Source organism: Haliaeetus leucocephalus, unplaced genomic scaffold (genome assembly GCF_000737465.1).
Source record: "Haliaeetus leucocephalus isolate CR32 unplaced genomic scaffold, Haliaeetus_leucocephalus-4.0 Scaffold195, whole genome shotgun sequence".
Classification (NCBI taxonomy): domain Eukaryota; kingdom Metazoa; phylum Chordata; class Aves; order Accipitriformes; family Accipitridae; genus Haliaeetus; species Haliaeetus leucocephalus.
This window is the reverse complement of record NW_010972631.1, coordinates 3165697-3182275: the sequence shown is the minus strand read 5'-3', so window position 1 is coordinate 3182275 and position 16579 is coordinate 3165697. Positions and strand designations below refer to the sequence as shown.

The 16579-nt window shown below is 40.9% G+C and overlaps 1 protein-coding gene across 1 annotated transcript; it reads left to right on the top strand.

Annotated features, from left to right (window-relative positions):
- Positions 1-3735: 3735 nt before the first annotated feature.
- Positions 3736-14606, top strand: MRAP2 (melanocortin 2 receptor accessory protein 2). The gene is made up of 4 exons (XM_010565736.1): positions 3736-3815; positions 4981-5114; positions 10414-10513; positions 14042-14606. Exons 2-4 carry the CDS (start codon positions 4988-4990, stop codon positions 14433-14435), a joined length of 621 nt encoding a protein of 206 aa, XP_010564038.1. The 5' UTR covers positions 3736-3815; positions 4981-4987; the 3' UTR covers positions 14436-14606.
- The last annotated feature ends 1973 nt before the right edge of the window (positions 14607-16579 follow it).

The following is a 16579-nucleotide window of genomic DNA, read 5'->3' as shown; positions in this document are numbered from 1 at the left end:
ATTCTTGTGCATGCAGGTCAGGTTTGGAGGTAGTTGTTGCTGGTTACATACAAGGCCAGTTTCAGATGTACACGACACCAGATTTGCCTCTGTGGCCCCAGTGATGGTGTAAGCCATGAAGCTGTGCTTCAGGTGTGTTGTCATGGTTTAACCCTAGCCGCCGACTAAGCACCACAAAGCCGCTTACTCGCTCCCCCCTGGTGGGATGAGGGAGAGAATCAGAAGAGTAGAAGTGAGAAAACTCATGGGTTGAGATAAAGACAGTCTAATAGGTAAAGCAAAACCCATGCACGCAAGCAAAGCAAAACAAGGAATTTATTCCCCACTTCCCATGGGCAGGCAGGTGTTCAGCAATTTCCAGGAAAGCAGGGCTCCATCATGCCTAACGGTGACCTGGGAAGACAAACGCCATCACTCCGAACATCCACCCCCCTTTTTCCTTCTTCCCCCAGCTTTATATGCTGAGCATGACGTCATATAGTATGGAATATCCTTTGGTCAGTTGGGATCAGCTGTCCCAGCTGTGTCTCCTCCCAACTTTTTGTGCCCCTCCCAGCCTCCTCGCTGGTGGGGTGGTGTGAGAAGCAGAAAAGGCCTTGTCACTGTGTAAGCAGTGCTCAGCAATAAGGGAAACATCTCTGTATTATCAACACTGTTTTCAGCACAAGTCCCAAACACAGCCCCATACTAGCTGCTATGAAGGAAATAACTATCCCAGCCAAAACCAGCACAGGTGTGTGTGCAGCTTTGCCTTTACAGTGACTTATTTTGAAAGGTAAGTGGCTGTGAGCTTTGTGCAATGTGTCAATAATGTCCAGATTGAAGCAAATAGTCCAACCGCAGCAGTGTTTGATGCCCTACTGCCGCAGTTCAAAGATGCGGATTTTGTGCAAATATAGCCCAATGGTCAAACTGGCAGGCAAGCTGTGACCTTACAAACTTTCACACAGGTTACAAATGAGTTCTCATTAAGGTATAATTCAGCTCCAGGAGTTGTAGTTGTGTCGTGTCTCCATGGGGAGTGTCTGGGTACCTGTTGACATCCTTTATCTGCAGAGAGCAACCCGATGCTCTAGAAGAAGGCTGTGAGCACTTGCCTTTTTTAGTTTTCGAGAAGCTGACCTGCCTCAATCTCCTGGTTGGCAGCACTGAACACGGCCCTGCTTTCAGGTATCTTGACTGATCAAAGTGAAGCTTTTTGTTGCTCACTTACTTGCCCCTGAAGGAAATGAGCCAGGGTGAGGAAAGGCTATCTGCATCCATACACATCAAAGTCAGCAGAGGGGCTTTCATGTTTGCCTTAAACTCCTGTGCTCCCCAAAAAGCCCTCAGCAAGGTCAATGAGAAGAGCTTCCTGTCATGCCTCAGAGCATGTGGGATGAATCACTGCTGTCCATTCCTGGCAGAAGGAGCACTTGAGTGTGTCTCCTGGGGGAATTCCTTCCCTGACCCCCTTATCTGGAACTTGCAATCCTTCCATGACCTGCTGCAGCCTGGCAAATGCACCTGACAGGCTGCTAACATGCCAGCTCACCCTGCTTTGCTTTGCTCTTCCTCAGGATATGGAAGGTCTTAATATTCAGTGCTTTTGCTGTGCTGGTCCTTGTTCACCATGCTAGGCTGGCTTTTTAAGTAGAATAAAATACTGGTTTTAGCATGTTTCAGGCTGAGGTTTTGGAGGCATTTGGACAGACAAAGCTTACAAGTGAGCTGTAAGCTAGTTTGAGACAATGCTTATGCTTAGCTGTACTGGATGATTTAGAGGCATATTTTATGTTCCACAAAGCCTGATGCACAGGTTAGCCTGGGAGCTGGTGACCCAGGTTTCAGTTAGCACCTCTCCCTCTGACAGTGGCTTGTCTACAGTGAAAGTAAGTCTAGAAATGCTTGTAGTCAGTGGTGAAACACTGGAGCTTCTAGTCCTAACCTAAGACTAAACCAGGACAGATTCTTTGTATCCTACAAGTGGCTATTCTCCCCATAAATCATAAATGGACATTAGTGACTAGATTGGAAGAGAGATCTGCAGGTGGCCCAATTAATCCCATCTGCCTGCACTTGAGGTGGAAGAAGAAACACTTTTCAGACTGTTCATAGACCCTATTCTGATGTTTTCTGCCTGCGAATTCCTGTTCAGCTCTTTATATAATACTAAAAGTGAGGAGGTGATGATGAACATTGGTGATGCCATATGAGAAATATTTAAATGAAAGACTCCTCTGGAAGGCTATAGGAGAGAAAAGCAGCCCTTAAACAGGAATATGCTAATAAAATTTGTCAAGAGACAGACACGTCATCAACCAAACATTAAGGAGATGGGGAAAAAAGATAGTGGGAACCCTGTGCAGCACCATGTAGTCTCTTAGGGCCCAGTCACAAAATGAAACACAAAATCTTGTAAGAGACAACTGACAGAGCTGAGATGGGAACAAACTAGGACAGGAATCTTAGTTTTTTCTATGTGCTGTTTGCTTTTCGCAGAGGCAGCAGTTGCTTTAGTTGATTAAAAAAAAAAGAAAAACTCTGTCTAAAGCTTAATTAGACATTATCTCTGATTCCAGGAAATAAGGTTTTCTAGTTATTGGGAAGGCAAAGGAGGAACTTCACTGTTAACACAGGCACTTAAAGTTAGACTTACGTCTTTCTGTCATGTCCTTAAAGGGTTGGAAGTAGAGGATGGGAAACGCCCTCAGCCATGAACTGGGTTGTCCCTTACAGCTATCTTTTTTTCTCCTTCCTGTGTGCTTCAGGCTATTTATTCTCACTGGGAGCTTTCTGAGTGGCCAAAGGAGGGTGAGGGTAATGTGAAGCTCCTTATCCTTACCCAAGAATGGGGTTGGTCGCTTCTCCCTGCCCTGTTGGCAAGTTGCTCGTTGTGAAAACTAAGCTGGTTTGAGTTGAAAAATAGATCCATTTCTTGTTTTAAAGGATTTATCGCTTGCCAGTCAAGTTTTGCTATGTGTTTAAGGTTCTGAAAACTGTAACTGGGTATGAAGGTTACTTTTTCAGGCATACTTCACTATTTATTTAAAGTTGTTTTGAGGCATTCCTGCCAGCATTTGCTGATGGTAAAATAGTTGCAGAAAGAACTTTTTTACAAATTTGAAATGCTATTCATATTTCCTGGGTGAATTTGTGTTCCTCATTTTGTGCCTGATTCTTGCTCTTTATGCATGTCCCTACTAGCACTTGAGTGATGTACTTGCACAGCCTTAATCAATCTAATTATCCTTAGGAAGGACTGAAGTTTCAGTTATTTTGAGTGACATGGGTACTTAGGGGCCCTTCTTTTCAAGAAAGTTTATCTGGATTTGACTTTGTGCTCTGAGAAGTTTCATTGTCCACAGAACAACTGATAGCAATAGTTTTAGGAACTGCATGAAGTCTTCACCCTGCTGAGTTTTAATTGAATGCAAAATTACCCAAAGTTCAATTTGCTCTTACAAAAAGTATTTTGTAATATGTTTCAAGTGGGATGTCCTGACTCCAGCTGCTGCAGCAGATGTTTTGTGCAGAGATGCGCTCTCTTTTAGTGTGCATAAAACTGTCTAATATTCTGAAAAAATTACTCTGCAAAATGGAAATCGCTAGTGTGGTGTTATGGTAATGACAGAAATATCTATCGAGACGATTTAATGATGCTTCATGTTGCATTGCAGTTTTTGTTAATCTGTGGGGAAAATCACTCCTGTTTTATTTTCCTTCCCTAGTGGCGTATTGAAGCTGTTCATTAGCACAGAGAAATTTAGGTTGGAAGGGACCTCTGGTGGTCATCTGGTCCAACCTCCTGCTCAAACCATGTTCAACTAGATCAGGTAAATTTTTCTTTGTGTCTAACTTAAATTTCCTGTTTCCCAATTTGTGTCCATTTGCCTCTTGTCCTCTTACTGTGCACCTCTGAGAAGACTCTGGCTCTGTCATCTTTGCACCCTCTGACTGTAACTGTAGACAGCACTAAGGTCTTCCTCGGAGCCTTCTCTGGGCTGAACAAACCCAGTTCCCTTAGGCTCTTGTGCATCCGGTGCTTCAGCTCCCTGACCATCTTGGTGGCCTTCCACTGGACTTGCCCCAGCATGTCTGTATCTTTCTACTATTGGGGATACCAACTCTTGACCTACTGGGTACACTCTTGTTAATTCAGCCCAGTACATACTTGGCCGCCTTTGCCACAAGGCATATTGCTGACTCATGTCCAGCTTGTCCATCGCAGGTCCTTCTCTGCAGAGCTGCTGCCCAACAGTCAACCCCCAGCCTGTACTACGGCATGGGGTTATTCCCTCCCAGATACAGGACTTCGCATTTGCACTGGACATCCTCATGAGGTTCCTGTCACTCCCTTTCTCCAGCTTGTCCCGGTCCCTCTGAGTAGCAGTCTGCGCTCCAGCCTCTTGACTGTCCCCCATGGAATCCGAGAACTTTGCTACAACTGCACTCCATTTCATTGTATCAGTCCTTGAGGGGTACCACTGACAACCAGCTGCCAGCTGGACTTTGTATGGATAATATAACCCTTTGAGCCTGGTAGTCTGGCCAGTTCTCCACCTGGATTTTTATGGCAGCATTCATCCTAAGATGCTGAGGCTGGTGGTCTTTGGTATTGACTATTTTTGAGCTATGAAAGCTATATTCAATCTGAGGAGCCTGGGTTTGATACTTTGTATGCTTACAGGCCTCTCTGGAGGTGAACATAGGTTCTCTTCTTTCCATGGAAGAGAAGCTCTGTGTTGACTGGTGGTTGGTCAGCCAAGACTGGGGAAGTAATGGGAGGGGATGTGATAGCCTTGTCTGATGGGGCAGTGATACTGGATTTTGAAGGAACAGGTGAGAGAGCCTTTGTAAGCATGAGTGGCTGCTCTTGGGAACAGTGATGAGGAAGAGATCCTGTAAATAAGAAAGGATTCTTTATAAAATCAAAAGATGTGCTAGAAGTATGTAGTGTCTATTAATGCATTTCATATCCACAGGTATATGTTTACTGAGGTGCAAGATGTCTGCCCTGAGGCTGATTTCTAACAGAACTTCCCAGCAGGCCTCGTCTAACTCTGATTACACCTGGGAGTACGAGTACTATGAGTACGGACCAGTGTCATTTGAAGGCCTGAAGGCTCATAAATGTAAGTTCAGTAGAGACATACTTTATTGCAGCTGAGCTTCCCCATCTTAATGTTTCTGCTCTTCATTTGTAACTGATTATTGTACAAAAATATCTCTTTCCTAATTTCTTGGATTCTCAGCAATTAGAGGTATTACTCTGTTAGATTATTATAATCGTTTATTATTCTGTGTCCTTTGTCGACTGCTTTTCTTGTGCAGTTGAGAACCATGGATTTCTTGGCTGTGGTAGAAATTTGTCAATACTGAGGAATATCAGACTATCAGGAACAGTTTATAACAGCAAATACAGCCAGTGCTGCTTCTGGTGACTACTTGGTGTGATCTGTGTTGCTTTGTTCTTGTTCCTATTAATGCTAAAAAGGCAGTGGTGGGCAGCCTTACTGCTTTTGTTTTTCTTGATAGAAAATAAACTTAAGGCTTTTAAAAAGATTTAAAACAAAAGAAGAAATTTCTCCTTCTGAAGAAACTTTTATCATTGGGACTTTCTTCATAGGAGAAGTGTGCTAAATTCAGTGTTCTGCTAATACTGGAGCAGAAGTCACAAGTGGTGGACAGGAACCAGAGAGATGAAAATTATGGGTAGGAATTGACAGGAAATTTAGCTAGGACAAGCTAGTACAGCTGGACCAACATTTATTTAAAATTTAGACAATAGCTTTGGCTTCTATTAAAATTTTTTTTTTTTTAGGGGGAGATGGTTGTGGAGGGGGAAAACAAAAAAAGAAAAAAAAAGTAACAGAGACAAACTCAGAATTATTGGACGTGTTTTGGAAGCACTTTGCCAAAGAGAAGCAAACCATCTTGTTTCTTTGTTTCTGAGCTGGATGCACTGTGAGAAGGTTTGAGCATCAGTCTTTGAAGTATTGGGGAAGGGTCTCCATGCAGTGCTGGAGTGCCTCATTTGTCATGCTGAGGATTCAGACTAGGAAAGAGGAGTGCCTGCAGTGGAAAACAGCAGCCCAGAAAGGCTGATCTCCCATGGCTCTGCACAGTCAGGAGCTTTTGGGGAGGCTCTGTAAGGGACAGAAGAAACTTCTTGAAGTTATTAACGGTTTTAAAAAAACTAGAGCTGAATTTGCTTCTTAGCCTGAATTGTACTTTACCTTTTTTCTTTCCCAAAAAAAGTCTGCTGATTACTGTCTGTATTTTTACAAATGTTAGGTACTTGAAAAATGTAGGTTAGCTTTTATCGTGTTTCTAATTTATATTCTATTCATCCCCTTAATCAGAGGCCAAACCTGATTACAAAGATTACTGATTACAAAGAGCAGCTGCAGTGTTATATACATGCCTTCTTTTTAGTCCAGTGTGTCAAAGAGCGTGACAGGAGAAAAAAAATATAAATGATAGTTACAGAAGTTATAGTGGCAAAACAGGTCTTGGATTGCCATCGAAGTGATTGCCATGCTAAGCGTAGCAGCTCAGCTTTGCTGTCTGGCTGTGCTGTTCGTAGAGCAGGAGGGTTCTGGACAATTTATTAGAGAATGGGCCAGAAGTAACAACTGCTTTTCAGGTGCAGCTTGACGTACTTATGAAAGAGGTTAGGAATGGTATTGAATCAGTCACCTAGGAAGTCCCTTCTGTTTGTGGTGGTAGGTTTTTTTTTTTCTTTTCAGGTTTTTGGGGCGTTTTAACTCACAGATTGGAATTGGCTCTGTTTACTTTGGTGTTACTGCATACATTCTCAGAGGGCTGAGTTTAATCTAGTAAAGGAACGGTCTATGTCTGTTGTGTATGGCATGATGCTTCTTGACATGGTTATGTTCTTTGTATGTTTCTTGTTCTAGCTATTTCTAGCTGAGTTGAGACTGTCAAAAAGTGTGGAGGCAATGCGGTCAGACATTTAACTTCACTGAAATCCTAAGATGGGGAGGAAGGAGGAGAGGAGATTACACTGGGGTTGTATTAAGAAGGAGATCTTGAATATTGACAAAGAAGGGGTGTTAATGAATGCCTGTAACTTATGTTGGAGAGCTTAAAGGGGAGTGGACTCCAGTTTAGGTGATGTAGGCTGGTAGTGACGCTTGGACAGCTGTAAAACATCACTGGCCCCTCTTAAAATTACAGGTGTGTGATTTTTTTTTTTTAATTATTATTTATTCATTTATTTCTGTTACACAAGGTATTTCACCCAAAATGAGAGGGCACTTTTTTGAACCATAACATAAGATGAATTCCACAAGAGAAAGTTGGGGACTGCTTTCAGGTTAATGTTGATTTAATTAATTGTAGGGAAGGGGAGGTTCCTAATAATTTAATGTATATACAAAGGAATTCAGAAGCCTGTTTTCTGAAAGCAGAGAAAAACTTATGCAAAGTCACCTGTGTAGAAAAGTATTCACAAAACAATCTAATACACACAAATATGTCTTAAAAAAAAAGTGAAGGTGGGGAGAAGATGAGGTGTTCAAATGCCACACTGACTTTTCAAATATATGCCTACCAAAAAAAAAAAAGCAAGCTGTTTTGCAAGCAAAAAGTGTGTTCTGCCTGAGGATAAGTGAAGACAGGAACTAGAAATCAGAAAATCCAGAAGAATAGGCACCAGATGTTTTGTAAATTAAAGCTTCAGAAAGTAAATAGATAAAGATAGCCAGGAGAAAATCTGTGACTGGTAGAGATAAGAATAAAATCCTTTTTTGTGCCTTTGGAACAGAAGAAACATCAGTAACATTAGAGAGAGGTAAAATAGGTAGGAATGATCAGGGGAGTTGGAACTGCTGCCAGGATGTTACGAGTCTGTGTTAGGAAGAAAAGGAAGGCTGATACTGCAACTTGAGAAAGTGATGAGATACTTTCCCAATCAATTTGTAACTTGGGACAGTATTATAAATGTAGTCCTACGTGCCATATTTTTTTAATAGATGTGTTATGTACTGTTTATTTTGAATAAATGTTTAGAAGTTAGTAGGTTTGGATAATTTGCACTTAAATGAGTGAGACCTAAATGAAATATTGAAGAGAACTCAGGCCACCTGCTTTAATTTTAAACAAATCCAAAGATTTGTTTTGTAATTGATACAGCAGAGGGTTGGAAGTGCGTCAGGAGCCACAATAAAGCAAGGGAGATGTAGCTTTAGGCTCAGTAAACTTAGGAATTCTGTTAGTGGGGGAACACCAAACAAACCACAGGACAGGCTTGTTATTCAGCACACAGTGCTGGCAGGTGTGATTTTTGTGGGGAGTAGTAATTCATCAGAATCATCTTCTTTTTTTTTTTTTCTTAGTTGATGAGTTAAGTTTTGCAGCTTGACCAATATAATATGTGTGCATAATTTTTAGACATCTTGATCAGACTTTACATTCTGGTTATCAATGCAGTTGCATATCGAAGCATGTCTGACTAATTGGTAGGTACTAGTAGCTGTAAATGATTAAGTGGTAAATTTTTTAATGGGATTGTTTCTTTTTAGATGAAATTTTCAGGTACTACAAAGTCCGGTAGGATGGTAGATAATCATGAGCTATTGTGTATTAGTAAGGCCAAACACAGGATGCATCTTGAGCCACTAAATTCAGGCTATACTCTCAGAAAGATGCTGAAAATGTTTTAGGGCTCATAATGCATGGAATTACAGAAATTAACTCATACCAGTATGCTTTAAACAAAAAGTATTACAAACTTCCCTCCTGCCCATCCTATCATGGAGACCTGTACTTGAACTACCCTCTAGTTGTTTTACAAAGGGGGTTGAGTGGGGTAGATGTGGCAGATGAGAGATGGAATAAATGTTGCAGTGGGAGACTTGAAACTTAGCCTCCTTAGCTTACCAGAAAAAGGGATTAAGGAGTGACTTGATTGTGATAAAGTATTTTCACAGGGAGAAAACCTCAAATTGCAGCAGGCACTTCGACTTCACAGAGAAAGAGCAAATGGTTTGAATTGATTTCCAGTTTCCAGATCTGCCTTTTAGTGGGGAAGATACTTCACAGTGGGAGTGTGATTAACTGTTGGGGTCAAGCACCAGGCAGGATAGCTGATTCCTTGTTTTCTGGTATCTTCAGTTAGTCCTGTAGGAGACTGAACAGGCTGGCTGAAGTTCTGTGCTGTGCCTGCTGCGCTGGGTCAGACAGATCATCACGTAGCTTTACAGCCAGCAAGGATCTTGGAAGTTCAGTAGTAGCTGTGTAATGAGAGGTTAAGGGGAGATAGGATACCTGTCCTGACCAAGACTTCCCTCTTGCATGTTTGTATGTTAATTTTTTGAATTTTTACAGTGGAAGTTTTGAATATTTGCATGAACAAAAAGTAACTAACTGAAATGACAGGTGAAAAAGTACCTGTATACTGTGGGTCCTGGACCAGGTCATATTTTGGGTTGGTGCTCTGTAACTTTGGGCCATGCTTATCAATTGATTGTTGTCTGGAAATAGGTTTGTCCCACTTGGACCTCTTTTAATAAGTTCCTGAAAGCAACTGTGGATCAACTTTGAAGTCATAAGTGGACATAGATTTGTTTTAAGTAGGACTAGCAATTTATCTGTGGGTCCATTTGCTATAAATGAGAACAGTAGGTACATTTTTATGGCTTTTTGCCTGTGTGCGTGCTCTTCCCAATTGCTTCTATATTTGGCTATTGCATTGGTGTTTTCCTTTTAATTAACCGGTGGTTTGACTCTTTTTTTTTTTGTCCAAATCCATTTGGCTCCTCTGACGTTGTATTGCAGTTTTCTGTATGCAAGTGGAAACCCAAATTAAAAATTATTCAAAAATGTCTTGTATATGTTGGTTATTTATATTTGTTGAGGTAGCAGATAGTTCTATTTGTGGTTCTGTTTATTTCAGAACCCTATTACCGCTGAAAGAAAGCTAGATCCTCCTAAACCTATTGTGTCAAAGAAATCCATCAAAATGCAGAAACCTAATGGTCAGGGGCAGAAATAATTTAAAATAGCAGAGGTTCTGTTCTAAAGGGACAGAGGTTTTTGCTGAAAATCAAACAATCCTCTCTCCTGAGTTCTAGCACTGAAATTGTTTCCAAAGCAATGCTTGGAAACAGGCCAGGCATCATAAAGGGAGCTGCTCTTATTTTACTAATCAAGAGAATTCAGTGTCTTCCCTCTTTCAGCTTGTTTCTGGTTTGTCCAGACGTCAGTAAAATTTGGGCTAGAAATGAGACCTTCAATGGCAGCTTTCTGTTTAAAAATAGAAAACAATAAATCTGGTTGTCCTCCTTCTTTGCCACCCAGGAATAAGCTGCAAAGTCTTTAGGGGCTTGCAGTCATGCTGCATGTGGAAGGAAACTTTCTGCATGTGTAGGTGAAATACTGATCATCTTGTTTTCTCTTTTTCACCAGATTCCATTGTGATTGGATTTTGGGTTGGTCTTGCGGTTTTTGTTATCTTCATGTTTTTTGTCCTGACCCTGCTGACGAAGACAGGAGCACCACATCAAGAGTGAGTCTGAAAACTGGAATAACAAATCCAGCCTGCTAAGTGGTGTGTCTGTTCTTTGCAGCCCCCAAACAAGCAGCGGCAGTGCTGACATTGCACTGGCTCAGCACCATCTTGTTCTAGTCCATTCTTATGAAAGGGTGCAGTCTATCTTTGTTTCAAATAATCGTTCCAAGCACTTCTAGGAGACCAGTTCTGTAGAACTGTATTAATGTGTTCCCTATTTAGCAAATAGTCATAGGCATGCAGTAAGAGAAGGGAATAGCTGTATGTATGCATGTTCATGCTAGAAGGCAGTTGGTGGGTAGGCTGCCAAACAGCTGGCTTTAGATTACTGTTCTGCAAATAAATGGGGTCATTCTAGTTAGGGTCACGCTATGATGGAGTGGAACAGAGAAATGTGAATATTGACAGAGCATATACAAATAAAGTGCAGTGCAGATGTTAAGGAAGTTGAAGTCTGGCAGGCTTCCACGTGTTTGTGTGTTAAAATCCAAAAGGTAGATCAGTAGTAGTTACAAAGTCTTCCCTTAACTCTGTAGCTCCCCTAGTCTCAGAGTGTCTTTGTTTCTGCTGAGAAATTCCAGCTGATGCTGAAGTACAGATCAGCTCCACATTTAACACCATGGGCCCCTGAAAGTCACAAACTAACCTTTTTTTCTTGTTCTTTCTGGCTGATAAGTACGTGCAGACCATGCCTTGCCTCAACCATTTATCTGCATTTGCACAGCACGCAGGCTGTGAGTGCCCCTTCCTCTGAGAAAGTTGAACCCACCTCTCTCAGGCTTGCATGCCAAAAAGTACAAGTAAAAAGCCTCTCCGGAGAGTGACATTGCCTGCAGGCAGGTAGCAGTGATGAGAAGTTGATTGTGAAAGGCAATTGTTAGTGCTTATCACTTCCTAAAGCAGCCAGCCTATCTCTGCCTACTGAAAGGCCCTTTGCTATTTAGTCATATGTAGACTAGCTCTGAAACTTCATGTAATAGCACATCTCTAGAGACCGGGCCATATTAGAGAGGACATAACATACATCATGAGCCTCTTCTGAGCTCCTAAATTTTTCCTTCTGTGAGAAGAAAATAGATGCAGAAGAATTCATCTTCCCAGAACTGACTTGCTGGTATTTTTGCCTCCCTTACAGACTGTCATAAAGTAGCCAGACCTTGCTCCCAAGTATATTTAAAGTTCTTGTGAGTGTTGGTGTGCTGCCTCTTCCCTGAAGATCTTGTTTCTTAACTGAGCATCTGAGTCTGTATCCCACATGAATAATTTGAGAGGGGAAGAAGTGATGAAGTCAAATATACACAAAGAGAATTTAATATGGATATTTGTCAAAAGTTTGTACACTTGTAAAAGTGTCCTTTCAGGTAGCAGAGACCTGCTTGATATCTCCCACTGTTTTTCTGCTTTCTTCATCAATTTTCTTGGAACAGGTTGCCTAGAGTTTGTGAAACTTCTGTCTTTGGTCAACTTCTACATCTAGATAACCTGATCTGAATTCAGAGTTGGCCTTGCCTTCATCAGGGCATTAAGCTAGAAACCTCCAGAAGTCCCTTCCAGTCTAACTCTTAATATAATTTTTCTTCATTTGCTGAAGAGAGCCCAGTTATTCCTTTCTGTATTTGTTTTAAACTTCCTTTGCAGCTTTGGGAGCCATGTGCTTGAATGCTTGCCCAATTACTATGTATGCTGAGTTGGCACCTTTAACACATGTGAGCAGGTTTTTCTGAGATTTGATAACCCAGTGTGTATGGTACTGGAAACAGATCATCCAGGAATATGCTAAGGGCAGTGAATACTGTTGTTTGCTCTTATTTTTGATACATGTATACAAAAACTGGAGAACATAAATACCAACCTGTAAAACCAGTGCAGACTGTGGTTTTAGTTTGCCTGCATCTTCTGTCTTTATACCTGACTGGATTCTTCATGACTCATCATTTCATTAGTGGGCTGTCTTGCAGCCCTTCTTTAGAAATAGATGTTAATGGGATTCCTAGGTCTTGGGAGAAATTCAGCCTGATTGATGGACGTGTCTCTGACTTCAGTAAGTCAATTTGGCTGTTCTTTAAAGTACCATTAATGTGAGAGGTAAGTGTAACTGGGTTCAGATGGATGGATCTAAAGTAGAATACTCTGATTTTTCTAGTATGCTTTTCTTGGCTCACTATAAAGGGGTATGATAGCATGTACTTCTCAAAATTGTACAAGATGTTCAAAATTGGGTACATTCTCAGACCAGAAGAAAAGGGTCAGGATATGGTCAGGGAGAGGTAGAAATTTAATTAGTTACGGAAATGATGCCTGTTGCACTTTTCTTTTGTTTGCTTGTGTATTAATATGTGTAGAACATTAGCTTGAGCAACAACAAAAAAATGTGTTGACAATCTTTCTGAATTTCTGCCTGAAAAGTACTCTCATTCATCACTTGGGAGAAGACAGTACGCTATGTTTCTTTCTGCATTTAAAAAACATCCTTAAAAATGCATTTGTGCAACACATGCATGTGCTCATGTAAACTCTCTGTACAAAATATCAGCTGATGTAATGTCAAAGCTTCATGCAGCTATTGAGGCAGGTTGTAGAACTAGCTGCAGTAAAGGTGAAATGACTTTTTTTTAAGGATTCTGGGGTGAAACCCACTCAGAGAAATGCAGATCCACTGAAACAAAAACTTCTTCTACAGAAACATGTATGTGTTTGCTGAAAACTTATTCAGGAAGGTTTCTCAGGCTCAGGGTTGCATTTCTGGATTGGTACTAAGGATCTGTTTAGATTCCCCCAAGTTCCCTCTGGGATGCTAAACCCTACTATTTTGGAGGACTGGCTACTTACTCCTTTCCATGGTTTGCCAAGTACCACAGGTCACTTCAGGGAGTGTTGAGAGAAGGGGTGTTAAAGCTATAAAGGAATCTTGAGTGTCAGTCCCAAACCAGTGTGCCCCTGTTAGAAGGGTATACTGGGCAAAATGGTCTGTACCCTGACAGTGCACTCAAGTCCAGTGGGCAGAGTCCAGAGCTTAATACTGAATCCAGCAGACCAGAACCCAGCATTGTAGGCTGGGAGATTCCCAGAAAAGGGAGCTTGGATTAGTTCACTGGTAACTGCTTGTTTTTGCTGTCTGTGTCTCAGAAAGACTTTCTCTATCAAAGATTTTTCTTGGAAGTGTTCTATAAGCCATTTTAAAAAACTTGTTACTCCTTGATACTACTTGATACCAAGAGGAAATACTGAAGAGTATTTCTAAGCTCATTCAGTGAGCTGATTATCACAGTATATTGATTACTAGAAGTGCCATTTGAGAGTGCTGGCTTTGATAACTTGTTCCCATGGAAAATTATCATGACAAATCAAGACTTAAAATAGCTTCAGCAGAAAATAATAAATAGTGCTGGCTTTTAAAGTTTGTTGTAGATAAGCTGTAGGATTTCCTTTCTTGCTGATCACAATGGTTGTTGAAACCAAATTTGGTGTTAAGAAGTCAAATAGTTCTACTTTCATGCTTACTGTATTTTTCTTTTTCCTCCCTAGCAATGCAGAACCTTCTGAAAAAAGATTTCGCATGAATAGCTTTGTAGGAGATTTTGGAAGACCTCTGGAGTCGGAGAGGGTCTTTTCTCGTCAAATAGCTGAAGAATCCCAGTCACTTTTCCATTTCTGTATTAATGAAGTGGAACATTTGGACAAAGCAAAACAAAGTCAGAAAGGTCCAGGTCTGGAAAATAATGTCCACTTCCAGGAAGTTCCCAGGAGCAGTGGAATGTTTGAGGAGGACGTAAATTGTCTTACAAAATTTAACATTCCTAACTTTGTGAACACTGAGCAGAACTCTTCACTAGGTGAGGACGATCTCCTCATCTCAGAGCCACCAATCATTTTAGAAAGCAAATCAATCATGCAATCTTCCCATCGGATCCTTGACTGAAAACTCTTTTACTTTAAGGTAAACATTACTGTTATTGCCCAGTTTGAAGTCTTTCTTGGCCTTCTAGTATTTTGATAGAAGGTATTTCAGACCTGTGCTTTTTATTGTATGTAAGACTGGCTGTGCTGACAGAATTCAGTTTAAGCAAGAAGTAAAATACTAAATGCTTTATTCTGATGCCTTCTGTGGTCTAAACTTTTTGCCCAGCATTATTTTTGCTTCCTGATTTTTTTTTTTCTTGTTTTCTTCTGTTTTTAAATGACTGCTTATGTCCAGCTTCTGAAGGATACCATATTAATTTGTGGGGACTATGAGTCTGGAGCCTGGCATTGGGAGGTGTATGAAAACTCCTTGGCCAAGATAAGTGTAAACCTTAAATTAAGACTTATGTAAGGAATAAACAGGCAGCCTCTTGGGAGGTTCTGCAGCTTTTGCCACTCCCAAAAAGGACACCTGAAACTAAGCAGCACAATGGATATCTGCTTGGTGTTAACTTCAGTTTGTGATTTCTAACTGCTTTTTGGTGCAGGTGAAATCCACTTACAAAGCTTCCAGAGGGAATACCTGGCATAACTGTTTGGTTACAGTGTTTACAAAATGCTACCACCACCTGCTGCTGAGTAAAAGCAAATTGGTGCCTGTAACTGTAGTACTTCAGAGTGACATTCTGACAGCTGCCCAGTGGTGACCATGACCTGGAATTAGTGTTCTACACACAAACAGTAATTTGACTTTTTTTTAATTGCTGATGCAAACTTCCAGTTTGGCAAGTGCAGGATTCAGTAGGTAAATCACAGGAAATCAGATAAAAACTATTCTTTGTTTGTCAATAGAGTTACTATATGCAAACGGTGGTTGTCTGTTAAGCTGGTGTTATGCTTTGCTTATAGGCTGAACCTCCTATGCTTTTTGGCTCTATAAACAGCCCTTTCTTGCCAGTAGGCCAGTGAAGGGGTAGCAGGCTTTCAGTTGTTCAGAGGACTAGCTCCAAAAGCACAGCTGAGGTGCACTTGCTCCATCTTCTTTTTGTACTCAGTTGGGATGGTGTTGCAACCACAGCTGTTCTCCTAGGCAAAGGTTTGTTAAGGAATTGAATAGGTGTAATTTCAACCTTTAAGTTTATTTTTTAGAGAAAGAATAAGGTTCTGAAACTTAGCCAGTACTTAAATTATGTTTCAGCTTTCTTCAAAAGATTGTAACTAATGGCCAAATGGTTTTAGATGCAGAGGAACCAGGTTGAAATCCTTTGCTGGATTTGGAGTAAGAGTGCTCTGCAGGAAGTTCTTAACTGAAATGGAACTAGGGGATTCAAGATGCTGTGCCTAACTGAGTTTTCTTGAAACTAGCCTGCTTGGTATACAACGTTTGTGTCAGAGTGAAAATGTAGCAAGGGCCTGCTGATACATTCTTCAGACACTTAAATGCTGATTAATTCATTCTTCCTTCATGTGACAAATAGAAAAATTAGTGAATGTGTTGTGCATTTAAAGAATAGAAAGACTGAGGGAAATCTCTTTTGTTTTTATCTCCTGTGACCTTACTATAAACCACTTATACCTAAATTTCCTGTTTTCAAATTTAATTCTTGCACTACTTCCTAGTGTTTAAAGTAATGAGATTATACTTAAAGCAAAGCAGAGACTGCTTAAAACTAGCAGATTATTGTTGAAAATAGTTCCCAAGAGAAGATTGAGGCAAACCCTGTTACAAATGAGCATAGCTGCATGGGTTGCAATGTAGGTCTCCAGTATGCTGCTTCAGGTGCAGAAAAGACCTCCTTTTACAGTAAGTACTTAACCACAACTATGAAGGCTGTAGCTGTGGACTTCCCTTATCCCTTCCCAAATTAAGAAATTTGGGAAATCTGCCTTCTGAATGTGGCAACTGCTTCCTGCTGAGGCACCTCAAACAACTGTTGGCTATCTGATGGTTGAGCTTTGTCTGAACTGAAGCTCAGTATTTTTCTTGCTAACAAGCTCTGGGACTGCTACTAAAGGTAGCTTTTATAGCCTACTTCTGGATGAGTTAGCTGCCTTCAGTGATGTTTGATCTATTCTTTTTTCATTTTTTCCCTTTGCCATGCTTGAAAACAGAGCATGCTGCTTAAATGAGGAGAAAATCTCTGTAGAATCCATCCCCCCTGC

Bases quoted from the DNA above. Each gene is read 5' to 3' on its own strand.
- MRAP2 (XM_010565736.1), top strand. From the start codon at position 4,988: ATGTCTGCCCTGAGGCTGATTTCTAACAGAACTTCCCAGCAGGCCTCG. The intron at 5,115-10,413 runs GTAAGTTCAGTA...CTTTTTCACCAG, and splicing joins AGGCCTGAAGGCTCATAAAT to ATTCCATTGTGATTGGATTT. The intron at 10,514-14,041 runs GTGAGTCTGAAA...TTTCCTCCCTAG, and splicing joins ACAGGAGCACCACATCAAGA to CAATGCAGAACCTTCTGAAA.